General features: G+C 42.2%; 3 protein-coding genes across 5 annotated transcripts; all 3 read left to right on the forward strand.

Annotated features, from left to right (window-relative positions):
• The first annotated feature begins 457 nt into the window (after positions 1–457).
• Positions 458–2704, forward strand: LOC147133527 (glucosaminyl-phosphatidylinositol-acyltransferase PIGW-like). The gene is made up of 2 exons (XM_086012691.1): positions 458–587; positions 1238–2704. The coding sequence occupies exons 1-2, from the start codon at positions 585–587 to the stop codon at positions 2696–2698; spliced, it is 1464 nt and encodes a 487-aa protein (XP_085868817.1). The 5' UTR covers positions 458–584; the 3' UTR covers positions 2699–2704.
• Positions 2705–3407: 703 nt separating this feature from the next.
• LOC147133528 (glucosaminyl-phosphatidylinositol-acyltransferase PIGW-like) lies at positions 3408–5304 on the forward strand. Its single transcript, XM_086012139.1, has 2 exons — positions 3408–3467; positions 3723–5304. The coding sequence occupies exon 2, from the start codon at positions 3726–3728 to the stop codon at positions 5178–5180; it is 1455 nt and encodes a 484-aa protein (XP_085868265.1). The 5' UTR covers positions 3408–3467; positions 3723–3725; the 3' UTR covers positions 5181–5304.
• A 560-nt stretch (positions 5305–5864) lies between these two features.
• Positions 5865–13996, forward strand: ggnbp2 (gametogenetin binding protein 2). Of its 3 annotated transcripts, none has more exons than XM_086012136.1 (13): positions 5865–6024; positions 7860–7984; positions 8495–8575; positions 8676–8929; positions 10189–10287; positions 11131–11244; positions 11333–11542; positions 11628–11796; positions 11888–12076; positions 12498–12783; positions 12861–13015; positions 13102–13287; positions 13358–13996. In XM_086012136.1, exons 2-13 carry the CDS (start codon positions 7877–7879, stop codon positions 13556–13558), a joined length of 2052 nt encoding a protein of 683 aa, XP_085868262.1. In that variant the 5' UTR covers positions 5865–6024; positions 7860–7876; the 3' UTR covers positions 13559–13996. The 3 variants fall into 3 exon arrangements, with proteins under 3 accessions (XP_085868262.1, XP_085868264.1, XP_085868263.1); XM_086012138.1 differs by lacking the exon at positions 5865–6024 and adding an exon at positions 7018–7130; XM_086012137.1 differs by lacking the exons at positions 5865–6024; positions 7860–7984; positions 8495–8575; positions 8676–8929 and adding an exon at positions 9036–9461.
• Positions 13997–14041: the final 45 nt, after the last annotated feature.

Raw genomic sequence — 14041 nt, forward strand, 5'->3', positions numbered from 1 at the left:
TGTATGGATTAAAATATATGCTTTTGTGAAAATGGCTTTGATTAAAACTACTTTACCATGTGGTAAGTACAATAGCATACAATACAATTTTATTTATATAGCGCATTTCACAACAGTTACAGCTGTAACAAAGCACTTATAATAATACAACCATAATACAACAAGTGAAAGCAATAAATTAACACAAGCTTGGTTTACAGTATTACAACTATTTACAGAGAGCGCTGCAAAAGCATGACGCGAAGGGGGGCGTCGTTACAATGTAATTGTAAAAATACCTGATATACATGGATGGATGTATTTTGTAGAAAATAGTTGTGTATTGTTTTGTTTTATTTTCACAGTTTCGTCACGTTATTTTCAAACTTAGTATGAGCAGTTCTCTTAGTTTAACAAAAAAAAAAAAAAAAGCAATTCGCATAGTTTGTTCTAGTGGAGCTGCCGTTGAATTTCCGCTGCAGCTCAACTTCCGTGTGTTTGGGAAATCAGGTCCTGCACTGTAAACATTCTTGCTGCTTGGATTCAGACCTAGCCTCAACCACCCTGTACTGACATATCACTACTTATATATTTGGACAAAAGTCATGGTGAGTAGAGTGCTGGAAATAATAATAATAATGATGGAATTGTTAGCTATAACGAATAACTTCAGACGTGATAGGTTCTTAATAGCAAAAGTGAAAGTACTTACGTACATGTTAAAATTAGAGCTGGGTAATAAGGCTTTCAAATAAAATCTCTACGATTTACTATTGCAATCGGATTTGCATCCTCGCTTATAGAAAGGTAGAAAAATACGTGACATGACATTAAAAGCAAGGTTTGCACTTTCCCCCTTATGCACTGTAAAAGTGGTCTTAAAAACGACGAAAACAGTCATCAAACGATGAACATGTTGCTGAATTTAAGCAAAATTGTTGACAATAGGACAGGAAAATTGACTTTGAAAGATGTATTATCACAAGTGAACGTTAAAAAAAACCCTCAAGAAAGTTTCATGTTTATGTTAATGTGTGTAATGTAGAAAGCCCCAAACCTTCCTTGACTGATATCCGGATTGTGAATGCAAAAATATTCAGCAGTCATTTCAACAATGAACACTAATAATTCAATCAACGTCTGAACGTTAGTTGAGTTATTAGGTTTATGCAGTGAACTGATTGGTTGTCCTTATACACTCAACTTAAATACTGCAATTATTTTTCTTCCATGTTATCAATTATTATTTTGTTTGCAGGACATGTCTCAGAAGGAGCTGAAAGAAGCATTTGTCAGTAATCTCAATGGGACCAGTTTACAGGAAGTGGTCATGGGCTCATTTGTCACACCTCTATACATTCTCAACCGAGCATTCATTCTGATCCTCTACCATCAAGTTATGGGGAGTCTCCCTCTGCCATTTCCAAGGATTTCTCACCTGCTCCTCGATTACTCTGTGCTGGTCCTTCCCCTCGTCCTGTCATGCACCGTCCTGAGCGATCGTCTTCACCAGGTGGTCCTGGGCTTTGCCTTTGTTTTGTTATGTGTGCTTTGTCGCATCTATCGTAGAAACCGGCAAAGCTCTCTCAGCATGTTCCTCAACAGGACTGTTCATTTCAAACAGGTTCCCTTTGTGACCATTTTTAGAGTGATGGTGAATGTGCAAACAGCTATCAGTATTCTGGCTGTAGACTTTCGGGTCTTCCCAAGGCGGTATGCTAAAACAGAAACGTACGGGACTGGCGTTATGGACTTTGGTGTCGGAGCGTTCATCTTTGCAAATGGTCTGGTGTGCCCCGAAGCACGTGGCAAGAATGTTTACGGATCCAAGATGAAACACATCTTCAACCAGCTCCTGTCCGTGTGGCCCCTGGTTGTTCTCGGTGCAGCACGACTTGTCTTTGTCAAAATGAGCGACTACCAAGAACATGTGACTGAATATGGCGTCCACTGGAATTTTTTCTTCACGTTGGCCCTCGTCAGGGTTCTGACATCCACGCTTTTGGTTGCTGTGCCAGCAAAACACTCGTGGATCTTGGCCCTTGTCGTAAGTTGTGTTTATCAGTTTGCTCTGGAGACAACGGGCCTCAAGGCTTTCATCATGCACAACGATGACAGAGAGAAGGACTTCCTGCACGCCAACAAGGAGGGCATATTCTCCATGGCCGGCTATGTTGCCATCTACATGGCAGGAGTCCAGGCTGGATATTACATCATGCAGCCAAGATCCCATGTCAGAGATTGGCTCAAAGCAGTTTTTAAGCTCCTAATGGGAACTCTCACTCTGTTTGCTATTTTGTGCATGTGTCAGACTTTGGTGGAGCCAGTCTCTCGCCGCTTAGCTAATCTACCTTTCTGCTTGTGGAGTGTTGCTCAATCACTCCTTTTTGTATCATGTATTGGTTTAGTTGATTTGATTGTACTGTTTGCCAAAATAACATCAGGCTGTCAATTTCTACCATCATCATGGAATTCATATTCAGGCTCCCATAAAAAGAAAGATGAGATGGAAGGATTGTGCCTTGTTCAAGCCATCAGCAAGAATCAGTTGGCATATTTCCTGCTCTCAAATGTCCTGACAGGAATGACCAATGGCTTAGTCAACACTCTTAATTGCAGTGATTTATTTTCTGTGTGTGTCCTGCTGGCTTACATGTTTACAAACTGCACTGTTATATATGTTTTACATCTGTGTGGAATTACAATAAAATGTTGGTAAAGCGTTTTCATTGATGCCATTAAGTTGTGTTGATTTAAAATGTACTTTTGGAAAAGGTAATGGCTTGTGCCACTGCTGATGGACCGTGAAGAGGTAAACCTTTTGATGATTAATTATGACCATCGGTAAAGCCTTCGTTCGCTATAGCTATTTTTTTTAGTTATCACTACCTACCTAGCCCATATGTACAGCTCAATGGTAAGTTAGTTTAAATCTTATTTATTCATACATACATACAGAAAGCCATTCATAACAACACCTATACTACAGTATATATATAAGTATGCATACTGCCAACAAGATGGCCTGAGTTGAAACTCGAACCCAGAACCTGAGGCAGTCAAGTTAACCACTAGGAAACACTACTGCTAAAAATAAATTTATTTTCAAGTTGGAACTTCATGAGGGTGCTTGCACATGTTTCAATTAAGAATAAGACAATTAACAGGGCTACAAAGATGAATACGTACCATAAATCACCTACAGTTTTCGCGTGCCATGATGACATCATACGCTACAAAAGCTGCCTGTGAAGGATGTCCATTGATTTTGGTTTGTTAATAAAAATGTATTTAAAAAAAAAAAGTTGTCCATTGATTAACATTGAGTTGAAGGAAAAACATACGGTAGTCAAAAGTCCGAGTCTCAGTGAATGCGACATACGGAAGATCGTAAACTCGAGGCAGGCTTTCGCTTGTGATGTCACGCAGATGCTACGAAGTCTGCTGCAAAAAGACTTTGGGACAGATGCGTTCAGGATCGGCATGTGGTAAGTACTGCAGTCAAAATGAACAAATCTATCTTGGATTGTATGATTCATCCTGACATTGTACGATACTTGTGATTTTAAAAAGTGAACGTTTTTTTCCATACTGAGAGTAACGTGTCATCAGTATTATTTTAAGAGAATAGTTGAGTATGAGCTCTCCATTTATATTGAACAATGTTATATGTCCAAGTCAAAATTTAAATTTTTAATTTATCAGTTTCCAATATTAATCATGTAATTTTTTTATGTTTTCAGGCCATGTCTCAGAAGGAACTGAAAGAAGCATTTGTCAGTAATCTAAATGGAACCAGTTTAGAGGAAGTGGTTGTGGGTTCCTTTCTCACGCCGTTATGCTTTCTCAGCCGAGCTTTCATTTTGATCCTCTACCATCAAGCGAAGGGGAATCTACCTCTGCCATTTCCACAGATTTCTCACCTGCTCTTCGATTACTCTGTGCTGGTCCTTCCCCTCGTCCTGTCATGCACCGTCCTGAGCGATCATCTTCACCAGGTGGTCTTGGGCTTTGCCTTTGTTTTGTTATGTGTGCTTTGTCACATCTATCGTGGAAACTGGCAAACCTCTCTCAGCATGTTCCTCAACAGGACTGTTCATTTCAAACAGGTTCCGTTTGTGACCTTCTTTAGAGTGATGGTGAATGTGCAAACAGCTATCAGTATTCTGGCTGTGGACTTTCGGGTCTTCCCGAGGCGGTATGCGAAAACAGAAACGTACGGGACTGGTGTTATGGACTTTGGTGTCGGAGCGTTCATCTTTGCAAATGGTCTGGTGTGCCCCGAAGCACGTGGTAAGAATGTTTACGGATCCAAGATGAAACACATCTTCAACCAGCTCCTGTCCGCGTGGCCCCTGGTTGCTCTCGGTGTTGCACGACTTGTTTTTGTCAAAATGAGGGACTACCAAGAACATGTGACCGAGTATGGCGTCCACTGGAATTTTTTCTTCACGTTGGCCATTGTCAGAGTGGTGACCAGAATGCTTTTGGTTGTTGTACCAGCAAGACACTCGTGGATCTTGGCTCTGGTCATAAGTTGTGTTTACCAATTTACTTTGGAGACAACGGGCCTCAAGTCTTTCATCATGCACAACAATGACAGAGAGAAGGACTTCCTGCATGCTAACAAGGAGGGCATATTCTCCATAGCAGGCTATGTCGCCATCTACATGGCAGGAGTCCAGGTTGGATGTTACATCATGCAGCCAAGATCCCATGTCAGAGATTGGATCAAAGCAGTTTTTAACCTCCTAATGGGAACTCTCGCACTATTTGCTGCTTTGAGTACATGTCAGATGTTTGTGGAGCCAGTGTCTCGCCGCTTAGCTAATCTACCTTTCTGCCTGTGGAGTGTTGCGCTGTCTCTGCTTTTTCTATCGTGTATTGGCTTGATTGATTTGATTGTACTCTTTTCAAAAACAACATCGGGCTGTCACTTTGTGCCATCATCATGGAATTCATATTCAGGAACCCACAAAAAGAAATATGAGACTGAAGCACTGTGTCTTATTCAAGCTGTCAACAAGAATCAAATGCTGTTTTTCCTGGTCGCAAATCTCTTTACAATACTGGCAAATTGCTTTGTGGACACTCTTGGCTGTAGCAGTTTATTTTCAGTATGTTTTTTGTTGTTATACATGTTCGGAAATTGCTTTGTCATACATGTTTTTTACCTCTTTGGAATAACTTTACGTTTCTAAAATATTTAAATGTCAATGTTCAAATGACACAATGACTTAACCCCTCAGGTCATGTAACAAAATCCATATTATGTAACATCTATATTGCTAAAAGTATTGTTAGTAAAATGTTTTGAGAAAAATATGCATTGAAAGAAAAAAGTGATTTTAAGTTCTGATCGCATCACTGATTTTGTAGCGACACTTACTTACCAGTCGTCATCAATGTACTCCTTAGTAAGTACAGAGAGCGATTTAGGTACTAGAAGTGTCCAACGTGGTCACTGAGAGTGTATGGTTAGTAGGAGAAGGGGGCTCATCGGTTCATAATAAACTACAAATTACAGTTGACAATTTAAACAAATACCAATTAAGACTTACGATTTATTACAAGCACGGGGTTTTACCGAAATGCCCACACCCACGTACTGTCAACGTCAAATATATGACATAGCTCTGGAAGGACACATCAAAACACATCAAAGGACTCACGTACTTAACAATTATGAAAGGTATGTGGAAATTTCTGGGGTTGCATTTTTCAAACAGTAGACACACTTAAATGTCGTGTCACGTGTCGCTTTTGGAGATTTTCAATTACGGCAAACTAATTTTGCGTGTTGAACATTTCGGGGTTATGACAGCAACAGTGTGATGAAGACGTCCTCAAAATTGCGGCTGGAAGCCATCTTGAAAGTTGACGTCAGAGGCAGCGAGATTCCGTCTACGCTGAAGAGGCGTTCCACTCGCCTTTCCCCGACACGAAACCGGAAAATCCGACTACCTAAAGAAACTGGAACGCAGCATCAACTTACAGCCTGCCGCGTTTACACAGTTGTGCTGATAAGTAACTTTGCAAAAGAGGGTGAGTTCAATCTGTAAATCTCGTTCATCAAATGACAACTTTTTAACACTAACCAAAAACGTACACCAAATGTTAAAAAAAAAATGAAAAAGGAAAAGCGACGCTGACCGAAGCTTTCCCCGTCTTTACTGTTGAATGTACATTAGCGAGCTTGCTCATGCTAGCGGTGCAGGGCAGCCAAGCTAACAAGTGAGTTGACAGGTTTTCTCCCGTCTACCGGGTGCAAACCTAAAAAACAAAGCAAGCGATTGCAGTACACACTATTTTCTTTCATATACTACAATCCTCGACGTATAGCTACCACACGGGAGGATTGTTACCTCCGCGTGGGAATGTTTCACTAGTGAAGTTAACGTCCAGTCGCTAGACACCGTGTTTCCCGGTCAGCTGATCTATCGTTAGCATGACGTCGCCTCGTAATATTGTTGGGTTGTTCGCGAACGATTCGTTCAAAAAGAACGAATCTTTTCAGTGGCCTAATGCCCACATTTGCACCCTACGGCCTTCGTTGAAGTGCGCGAAGGGTTCGAGGACGCAGGTTACAAGTGCACAAAAATTGCAGAATTGGGACACTTCGGGTGACGCCATTGACCTACGTCGGCGAGCATGGCGGCACGGGTTGTTGTTTTGGCAATTTTGCTGTTTAAAATTACATTAAAACGTCAGTAAAGTCGTAGTAAATTAAAACTCGGTCTCGGTCTTTCAGTCGATGGGAGCTATGGTTCCATTAGTTGGACTATTTGTGGCTCCTGCACGATATGCAATGCATGTGCAGAAGGTTGCTAAGTACGGCAGATAAATTAGGACAAAGTAAGTAGGTAAACGGTGACTATAAAACATCGATTGGAGAGACTTTTTTCGGCACAGCTAAAAGAATTCCACCGAATGTTGTCAGTTTCCCGCTATTTTTAGGCAGATTCGCAATGAATTGTGGGTAATATGCCTCGGCTTAGGGGCCAAGGATGCGTACTTCGCCGAGCTGCGGAGCAAGGGCGGGGCGGGGCGACAGTGCACTTCGCAGAATTGGGACGCCCTACGCACTCATACCCTTCGCGTGAACGCGCAAGTGAAGGGCACAAGTGCGGGTATTGATTGGGCCAGTGAACGTGAGTCACGTCCTCAAGTGATTCATTCTTATTCTTCCTCCTTTTTAAAAAAAATATATCTTTATTCAAGCATAGAACAAGTAGAGAACAGAGTGATTGTTTTTTTTCTCAGTTCATTTGAGCTCAACCACGCGCATGCCGTCAATCTTCGCAAACGACCAATCAGCAGTCAGCCTCAGATGGAGGCGGGATTCTATGAACATACTGCCATGCTATTGGCGTTCACGAAGGAATCAGTGCGGTAGCTTTCCGTTCACAAACCATTCATTGAGTGAACGTACTGTGCTGCCGTTTTTTGTTTTTTTTTAATTATTTATTTATTTATTTTTTAACTTCGTCCGTGCTCAGGGAGAGGTGGCGTGTTGGGTGGGGGGCGTGGGCAAACGATTCGGTGAACGAATCTTTTGAATGGTTCTTTTTGATTAACTGATTCTAATGATTCAGTTCACTTAAAAGAACTGTCATGCCCATCACTACCTCATAAATAGCACCCAAGTCTCTCTCCACGACAAAAATGCACAAAAAAAACCCAGACTCAGATAACCTACATTTTACTGGGCCAGTTCCCCTCTTGGTTATTCATCTAACTGCTGCTTAAACTGCTTAACACTAAATGTAGGTCAAGCCAAGCATAAGTGGTTGTATTCAGCCGTGGACAGCATTAGCAACTTTAAGAAGTAAGAATACATGTTCAATGTATTTACTGGATCCCCCATGTGACACCTGCAGGTGAGCTGTATTTGAAGATGGGGAAAAACATCATGGCACGTCTGGTAGCTGTATGCAAGGATGGTGAAGAGGACTACCCATTTCTTTCCAGACAGATTCCTCTGTATATTGATGAGTCGTTGACGGTAAGTCACCTTGGATGTGTCTGTGACCAACACGATATGTTTTTAAGGTAAACCGTTAGATTAGCCATAGACTGAGGCCTAGTTATGAGTCATCCATTTATCAAACACTTATCCTTGCAAGGGTGGCTTGTGGCCTACTATGGCCAAATGGAAAGCAAACAACAAAAATAGTTTGTGCTCCAAAAAGTCTTGATTAGCGAGGTGTTGGTTAACAAAATTCCGTCTAATACGAGATCACCTTCGCCTTGAAAAATCCGTCGCTTTCAAATTAGGTTATTCAGAAAAATGATTTTGGTATCATTTTAAAACTATTTTGGCATTCGAACCCCAACTACAAATGAATGAGAGATTTCCCGACAAACATTTATTGGCTCATTTTGGAAGTTGTGACAATTGCAAATAATATTAATCAAACGCTTCACCATTATTGTGCATTTAATTCTAATCAATTCTAAGACTGACTTAGCAATGGGCAGTATTAGGATTTCTAATATTTTCTCTTGTTGACAGATGGTGATGGAATTTTCTGACGCTGTCATGGATGTAGACAAACAAGTAATTAGTAGTTCCCATTGGAAACAATTCACAGAGGTTGGTAAATTAGGACTCCCCCCCCCTCTGCCCTCCCCCATCTTTATTGCATGCATTTCTTGCTTCAGTTTGAATAGAAATATGGTCCCTCTGCCGTTAGGGTCACTCCAAGTTGAAGCAACAGGACTTGACTGCGGCCTTGTCGGTGGTGTCCAGAGAGGTGTGCAAAGCATTATCTCAGCTGGTGCCATGCGTGGGCTGCAGACGCAGTGTGGAGCGGCTATTCTCCCATTTAGTGAAATCGGGGGCCGCAGCCTTGGAGCCGCTCACATTTAAGCCTTTGGGTATGCTGTCTGTCACCAAGGCTTGTTTAGCAGATGTAAAGAAGCTGTACAGCCTCCTCTACATCCAAGGGTAAAAAAAAAATATTTTTGTACAAGTCTTCATATGAACATGTTCAAAAAGAAATCATTTGTGTATTACTTTTTATTGAGACAATTATTTATTTTGTCTTATTCTGTTATGTATATTTCAGCAGTATTGTGGTTTTACCAGAGCTGGGCGTTCCGCCTATGTGACGGACCGGTCCGTCTATCCGTCACTGATGGACGCCCGTTTTGCTGTTTGCTGACGGTCGACGAATGACGGCTAAAATTTTAAAATAGTCAGAAGTCACTTTATTTAAACCATTATCCGTTTGTAGTCCGTCATTAGTCTTATTTTTCGCGGCGAGGCTTTTATTGCTGCGGCGAGGAACAATAGTGAGTTGTAGTTACCAGAGGGACAGATTTGAGTGGTGGACCAGGCTGTGAACAGGCTTCCATGGCGCAATGAGTCACTCTTTCTTTTCAAATATAGTTTATGATCCTCTAGAGTCTATTTTTGCGATGAGGCTTCAATGGCCGCAGCGAGGCTGTTTGTGTATTAAGAGAGAAGGGACAGGACTGTGCGTTCAAGTTTGCCTATATTTCCTCATTCTCACTACACCGCCCCTCCCTCCCGCTGCTGGGGCATTCTATTGCAAGAGGGGGAGGGCAATACCACAATCCCTATAACAGAGGATTCCGTTTCCCATTGGCCACGTGGCAGCTTCAGGGTCTTAAAAGGAGACGCGTTTAGTCCGGCCATGCCGCAGTGAGGCTATCATGTGGCGAGTCTTTCGTTTCGTTTCAAACGACGCTCGGGGCTTGGGGTTAAAATTAGAGACGGACCGGGCCTCTAAATAGACGGCGTACTATTCACCCCCCCGAAAAAAAATGCGGACGACGGAAGGGTACTCAGTACTCACGCCGCTGACGGATGACTAATGACGGACACTCAATTTGTAGTCAAATGTACAGCTCTGGACTACACTACGAACACTGTATATAGTTTTCATTTATGTCCGAACAAAGCATACGGGAGTGTCTCTGGGATGTTTTGAGTTTTCTCAAAAATGTCTTTTTTGTGCCCGTTAGTCGAGGGATTAGCACAGGACTTCAAAGAACCGGGAACTGAAAAAAATGCCTATGCATTTCAGCCTTGGCTTCGTCTACTAGGCGCTTGCCCTGACGAAGGCCTACCAAGGCTGAAACGCGTAGGCATTGTTTTCAACAAAAAAGCCTTTTAATTCAGAATCACTTTGAGTGCCTCTGTTTAATTTGTCCTTTTTTATTTATTTATTTTTCAAACAGGTCAAAGTTGAATGATGTAATTGATGCCATTCCAAAAAGTAAAAAAAGCACCCGATGCCAGTTACACTCGTTGGACACAAACAAACTCAGACCTGTGGGGTAAGGACATTCTCATCTGTGTGTGTGTGTGTGTGTGTGTGAGTGTGTGCACGCAATGAAATTCCTGTGTTGCAAAACGTTTCGAAGTATGAAATTACAAAGTGTAAAGTTTAGTGTATTCAGTGTGTGAATTGCGTAACCTGGGGGATATCTACTCAACTTCATTCCTTAACTATCAAGGTCTCATTTTAGCAACTTTCACAACAACTTAATCACGCAAGTTAGCAAGTCAATCGTTTTTTTTTTTTAGCACTTGACACTTTTTTATCATAAATGTTTGAGCTAAAAAAAAAAAAAAAAAAAGTTGTAATAGCTTCGCTTGTAGAAATCACCAGCCCTGACCCCAATTAGAAACTGTTTAGCCTTTTTATCCTTCACGAAAGACCAGACAGTGCTGGGAGTGAATCAGCAACGGGCACGCAAAAACATGTACTGTCAACCACAATAACTGTTCCGGTGGTTGCAGAATGAGAGAGGAACGCTTATTTCCTGCTTGTCTGAACTTTTAGCCCGAACCTTTCAGAAACGGAAAATTTGCAGACATTGATGTGCGAGTTCACGCACTGAGTGTGATCTGTGTTTTTTTTGGGGTTTTTTTCCCCTCGTGTGCCACTTAAAACATTTTTTTTCTTAAATCAACCTAGACTTTTTATAGTCATCACAATCAAATGTATGATTTTCCTTTAAATAATGAATATGAGCAACCAGGCAAACAAAATATACAGGTTGAAAGTAATAGATTTATTATTCAAAATTCCAGAAATCAGATAAATAGATTTCAGAAAACTTCACCAATGTTTTTTTTAAAAAAACATTTTCAAATAGTGTTGTTTTGACTTCCAGGGGAAACTGGATGGCTGTGTGGGAGCGGATGTCTAAGGAGTGCAGGGATGAGGTGGTACTCGTCGATTGCTCTTGTCTTTTAGAGATGCTGGAGACCCACTTGCAAAAACATGGGTAACGTTTGACTGACACATTTTGATTTTCATAATTCCACAATCCTTATCCAAGTGTTGTATAAAGACAACCACCTTCTCCCTTTCAGGTTGTGCAGTGACTGTAAGACAAAAGTAATGCGGGCCTACGATATCCTGATTGGGGAAGTGGACAGCAGTGAGGAGAAGGACTATTGTGCCGCCCTGTATGAGGGTCTGTGTTGTTGCCCTTGTGAGCATCACATCCAGGTGTGCTACGAGACTGACTTTCTTGCTCGTCTCCTTAGCCGGGCGGAGCCTGAGTTAGCAGGAGCCCACGAGTAAGTGAACGCTACTTACCTCACAACTGGTGTGCAATCTGTCATTTGAGCCATTTTTTTTTTGTCATCTGGTCCTTAATTATAGGAGGCGACATGCCAAGACCATTGATACGGCGCAGGAGGAAGTCGTGACATGTTTAGGTATTCTTCTCTATGAGCGTCTGCATAAGATTTGGCAGAAACTACGAGCAGAGGAGCAGACCTGGCAGATATTGTTCCACGTGGGCATTGATGAGTTGCGCAAAAGCTTTGAGGTACTTGCTTCGAAAAGCCATTGAGTACCCACAAGCTGACAAAGTGCACCGTGATGACATTCCTAACACAGGAAAAACATTATGTCCCTAGACGGCAGTGGAGAAGATGCAGGGGATCAGCCGGCTCGAGCAGTTTGTCGAGGAGCTGTCGGAGAAGGAGAGAGCAAAAGAGCTTAAGCAGGAGAAAAAGAGGCAAAAGCGGAAAAATCGCCGCAGAAACAGGTGTGGCTTTGACGATTTGGATCAGGAAGAAGAGATCAAGGAAAAGCATCAGCATGAGGTAAGAGCCGATAATATATTGGCTGGACCTTTGGCTTTTACTAAAGGAGTTTTGGGGTTTTTTTCGGGGTAGGAGTCTTATCAGCGTGGCACATTTTGACGTGGCAGTATTTGCCAACTCTTCTTTGCTAAAATGCTCCAAATCAGTCCCATTGGGAGGGCGTCTCTTGTGCAAAAGGGCTTCTTCAGATCACCCCGCAAACGTTTAATCAGCTTCAGGTCTGGACTCGAGCTGGGCCATTCGAAAAAAAACGTCTTTTTGTCGATTTTTGGATCTGTGTTTTGAGTCATCGCCACGCTGAAAGATGAAGTTCCTCTGAATCATACGATTTCTAGCAGAATGACGAAGCGGTTGTGCTAACACTGCACTTTCATGTGAAATCCGGTCTCAGACACCGACATGCGTTCCCTTTTTCCTATAGGGGTCTCTCGAGTCCGAGGAGGCCAGTCGTACTCCCTGCGGGAGCAACGGCGAGAGGGAGAAAATTGCTTCTAATGCTTGCACATCCTTTAGTTGTCCAGACAAGACAACCACCAATCATCCAAAACTCCCATTAACGAGTAAAGGAGGGAAACAAGCTCGTCTTTTTCATCCTTTTTCCCTTTCCACCGGGAGTGATTGTGGCTACTCCTCAAGCATCGATAGTGGGTCTCGAGAAAGTTCTGACGTCGCCTGCTCCGAGGGACTCTGCAACCACGATGAAGCAGGTCTAACATACGATCGCGCGCACAGGGGCCGGATCCGAAATCCTTTTGTTGATGGTGTTTCCGTCGCTTTTCTAAAGGTGAGTGCAATGAACACGACTTTGCTGAAGACAAAGAGGAGGACGAGGAGGAGGCAACAGACAGTTGTGTTGACTGTTGGCCACACCCGGAGGAAAAGCCTCAATGCAAGAGTAAAAAGAAGAAAAGGAAGGGAAGCGGTTTACACAATAAACAGGTAAGCGTAGCCTAATGGATTCCACGGGTTCGTTGACCGTATTTGAGCCAGCGGACCAACCCATGTGTGTCGAAATATGTCAACAGGGACACAAAGGTAAAAGTCACAGTCATCCGCCATCCAACGCTGGCCAAACCAAAGATCTAAATTCGACCTTATGTGGTGAGAAGATGCACAGTTTTGCACACCAACTGCCATGGGCAGCAGATGGAAAGAACCTCAGCCTTAATTCCAGACCGTTAGAGACCAACGCGAGTCTAGTGGACCTCCTGGTAAGTGACAGCCGTCTAACGAGATCTGTCATCGTCAAATGCTGTACTCAGGTTTGTTCTTTTCTCGCAGGATGATTCTGAAGTCATTTCAGATGATGAGAATTGTCTCACACAGGATGAAATTCAGGCATTTTTGGAAAGAAATAGGTTGTTCTACAGCAACCGTCACAAGTATCGACAGCTACTGAAAGAGAAATTCACCAACTATTGCTGCGCAAGTCACGGGAAGACTGTCTGTGGAGAGTGTTTTGTCAACACCAGTGTGGATTAAGTGCACTAATGACAAGGAAAAATTGTGACCACTGCAAATGCAGAAAATAGAAATCAGAATTTCAAACTTTTTGGTTGATTTTAATGAATATGATTCATGTCTCGTGTTAAATTCGCACTCAGATGATCTGACTCTTGATTTCCAAACTCATACCTTGATTCTCATTGACCTAGCCATGTGACTTGGTGGTGCTTTTAAAAAGGTTTTGGAGAAGTGGAAATGGAAAAATAACTGTTGTGAGCTGTGACCTGCGCACGTGTTACAGGAGAGTTTGGTCTCGATGTTCTCTTTGGTGACACTTAAGCATGGTGATTAAAGGTTGCACTGTCGAAAAATAAATTCTAAAAAGATTATAATTGAATTAAGCATCCTTTTAAAATAAGAAATGGGTTGTGACAAAATGCAGAATGTGAAAATGTAATAAAGTATTAAACCACATTCATGTTGTTGCCCCTGATGTGCTTGATTTTTTTTTTTTTTTTT

The sequence above is a fragment of the Filicampus tigris genome, chromosome 17 (genome assembly GCF_054856515.1).
Source record: "Filicampus tigris isolate MCC_2025a chromosome 17, RoL_Ftig_1.0, whole genome shotgun sequence".
NCBI lineage: Eukaryota > Metazoa > Chordata > Actinopteri > Syngnathiformes > Syngnathidae > Filicampus > Filicampus tigris.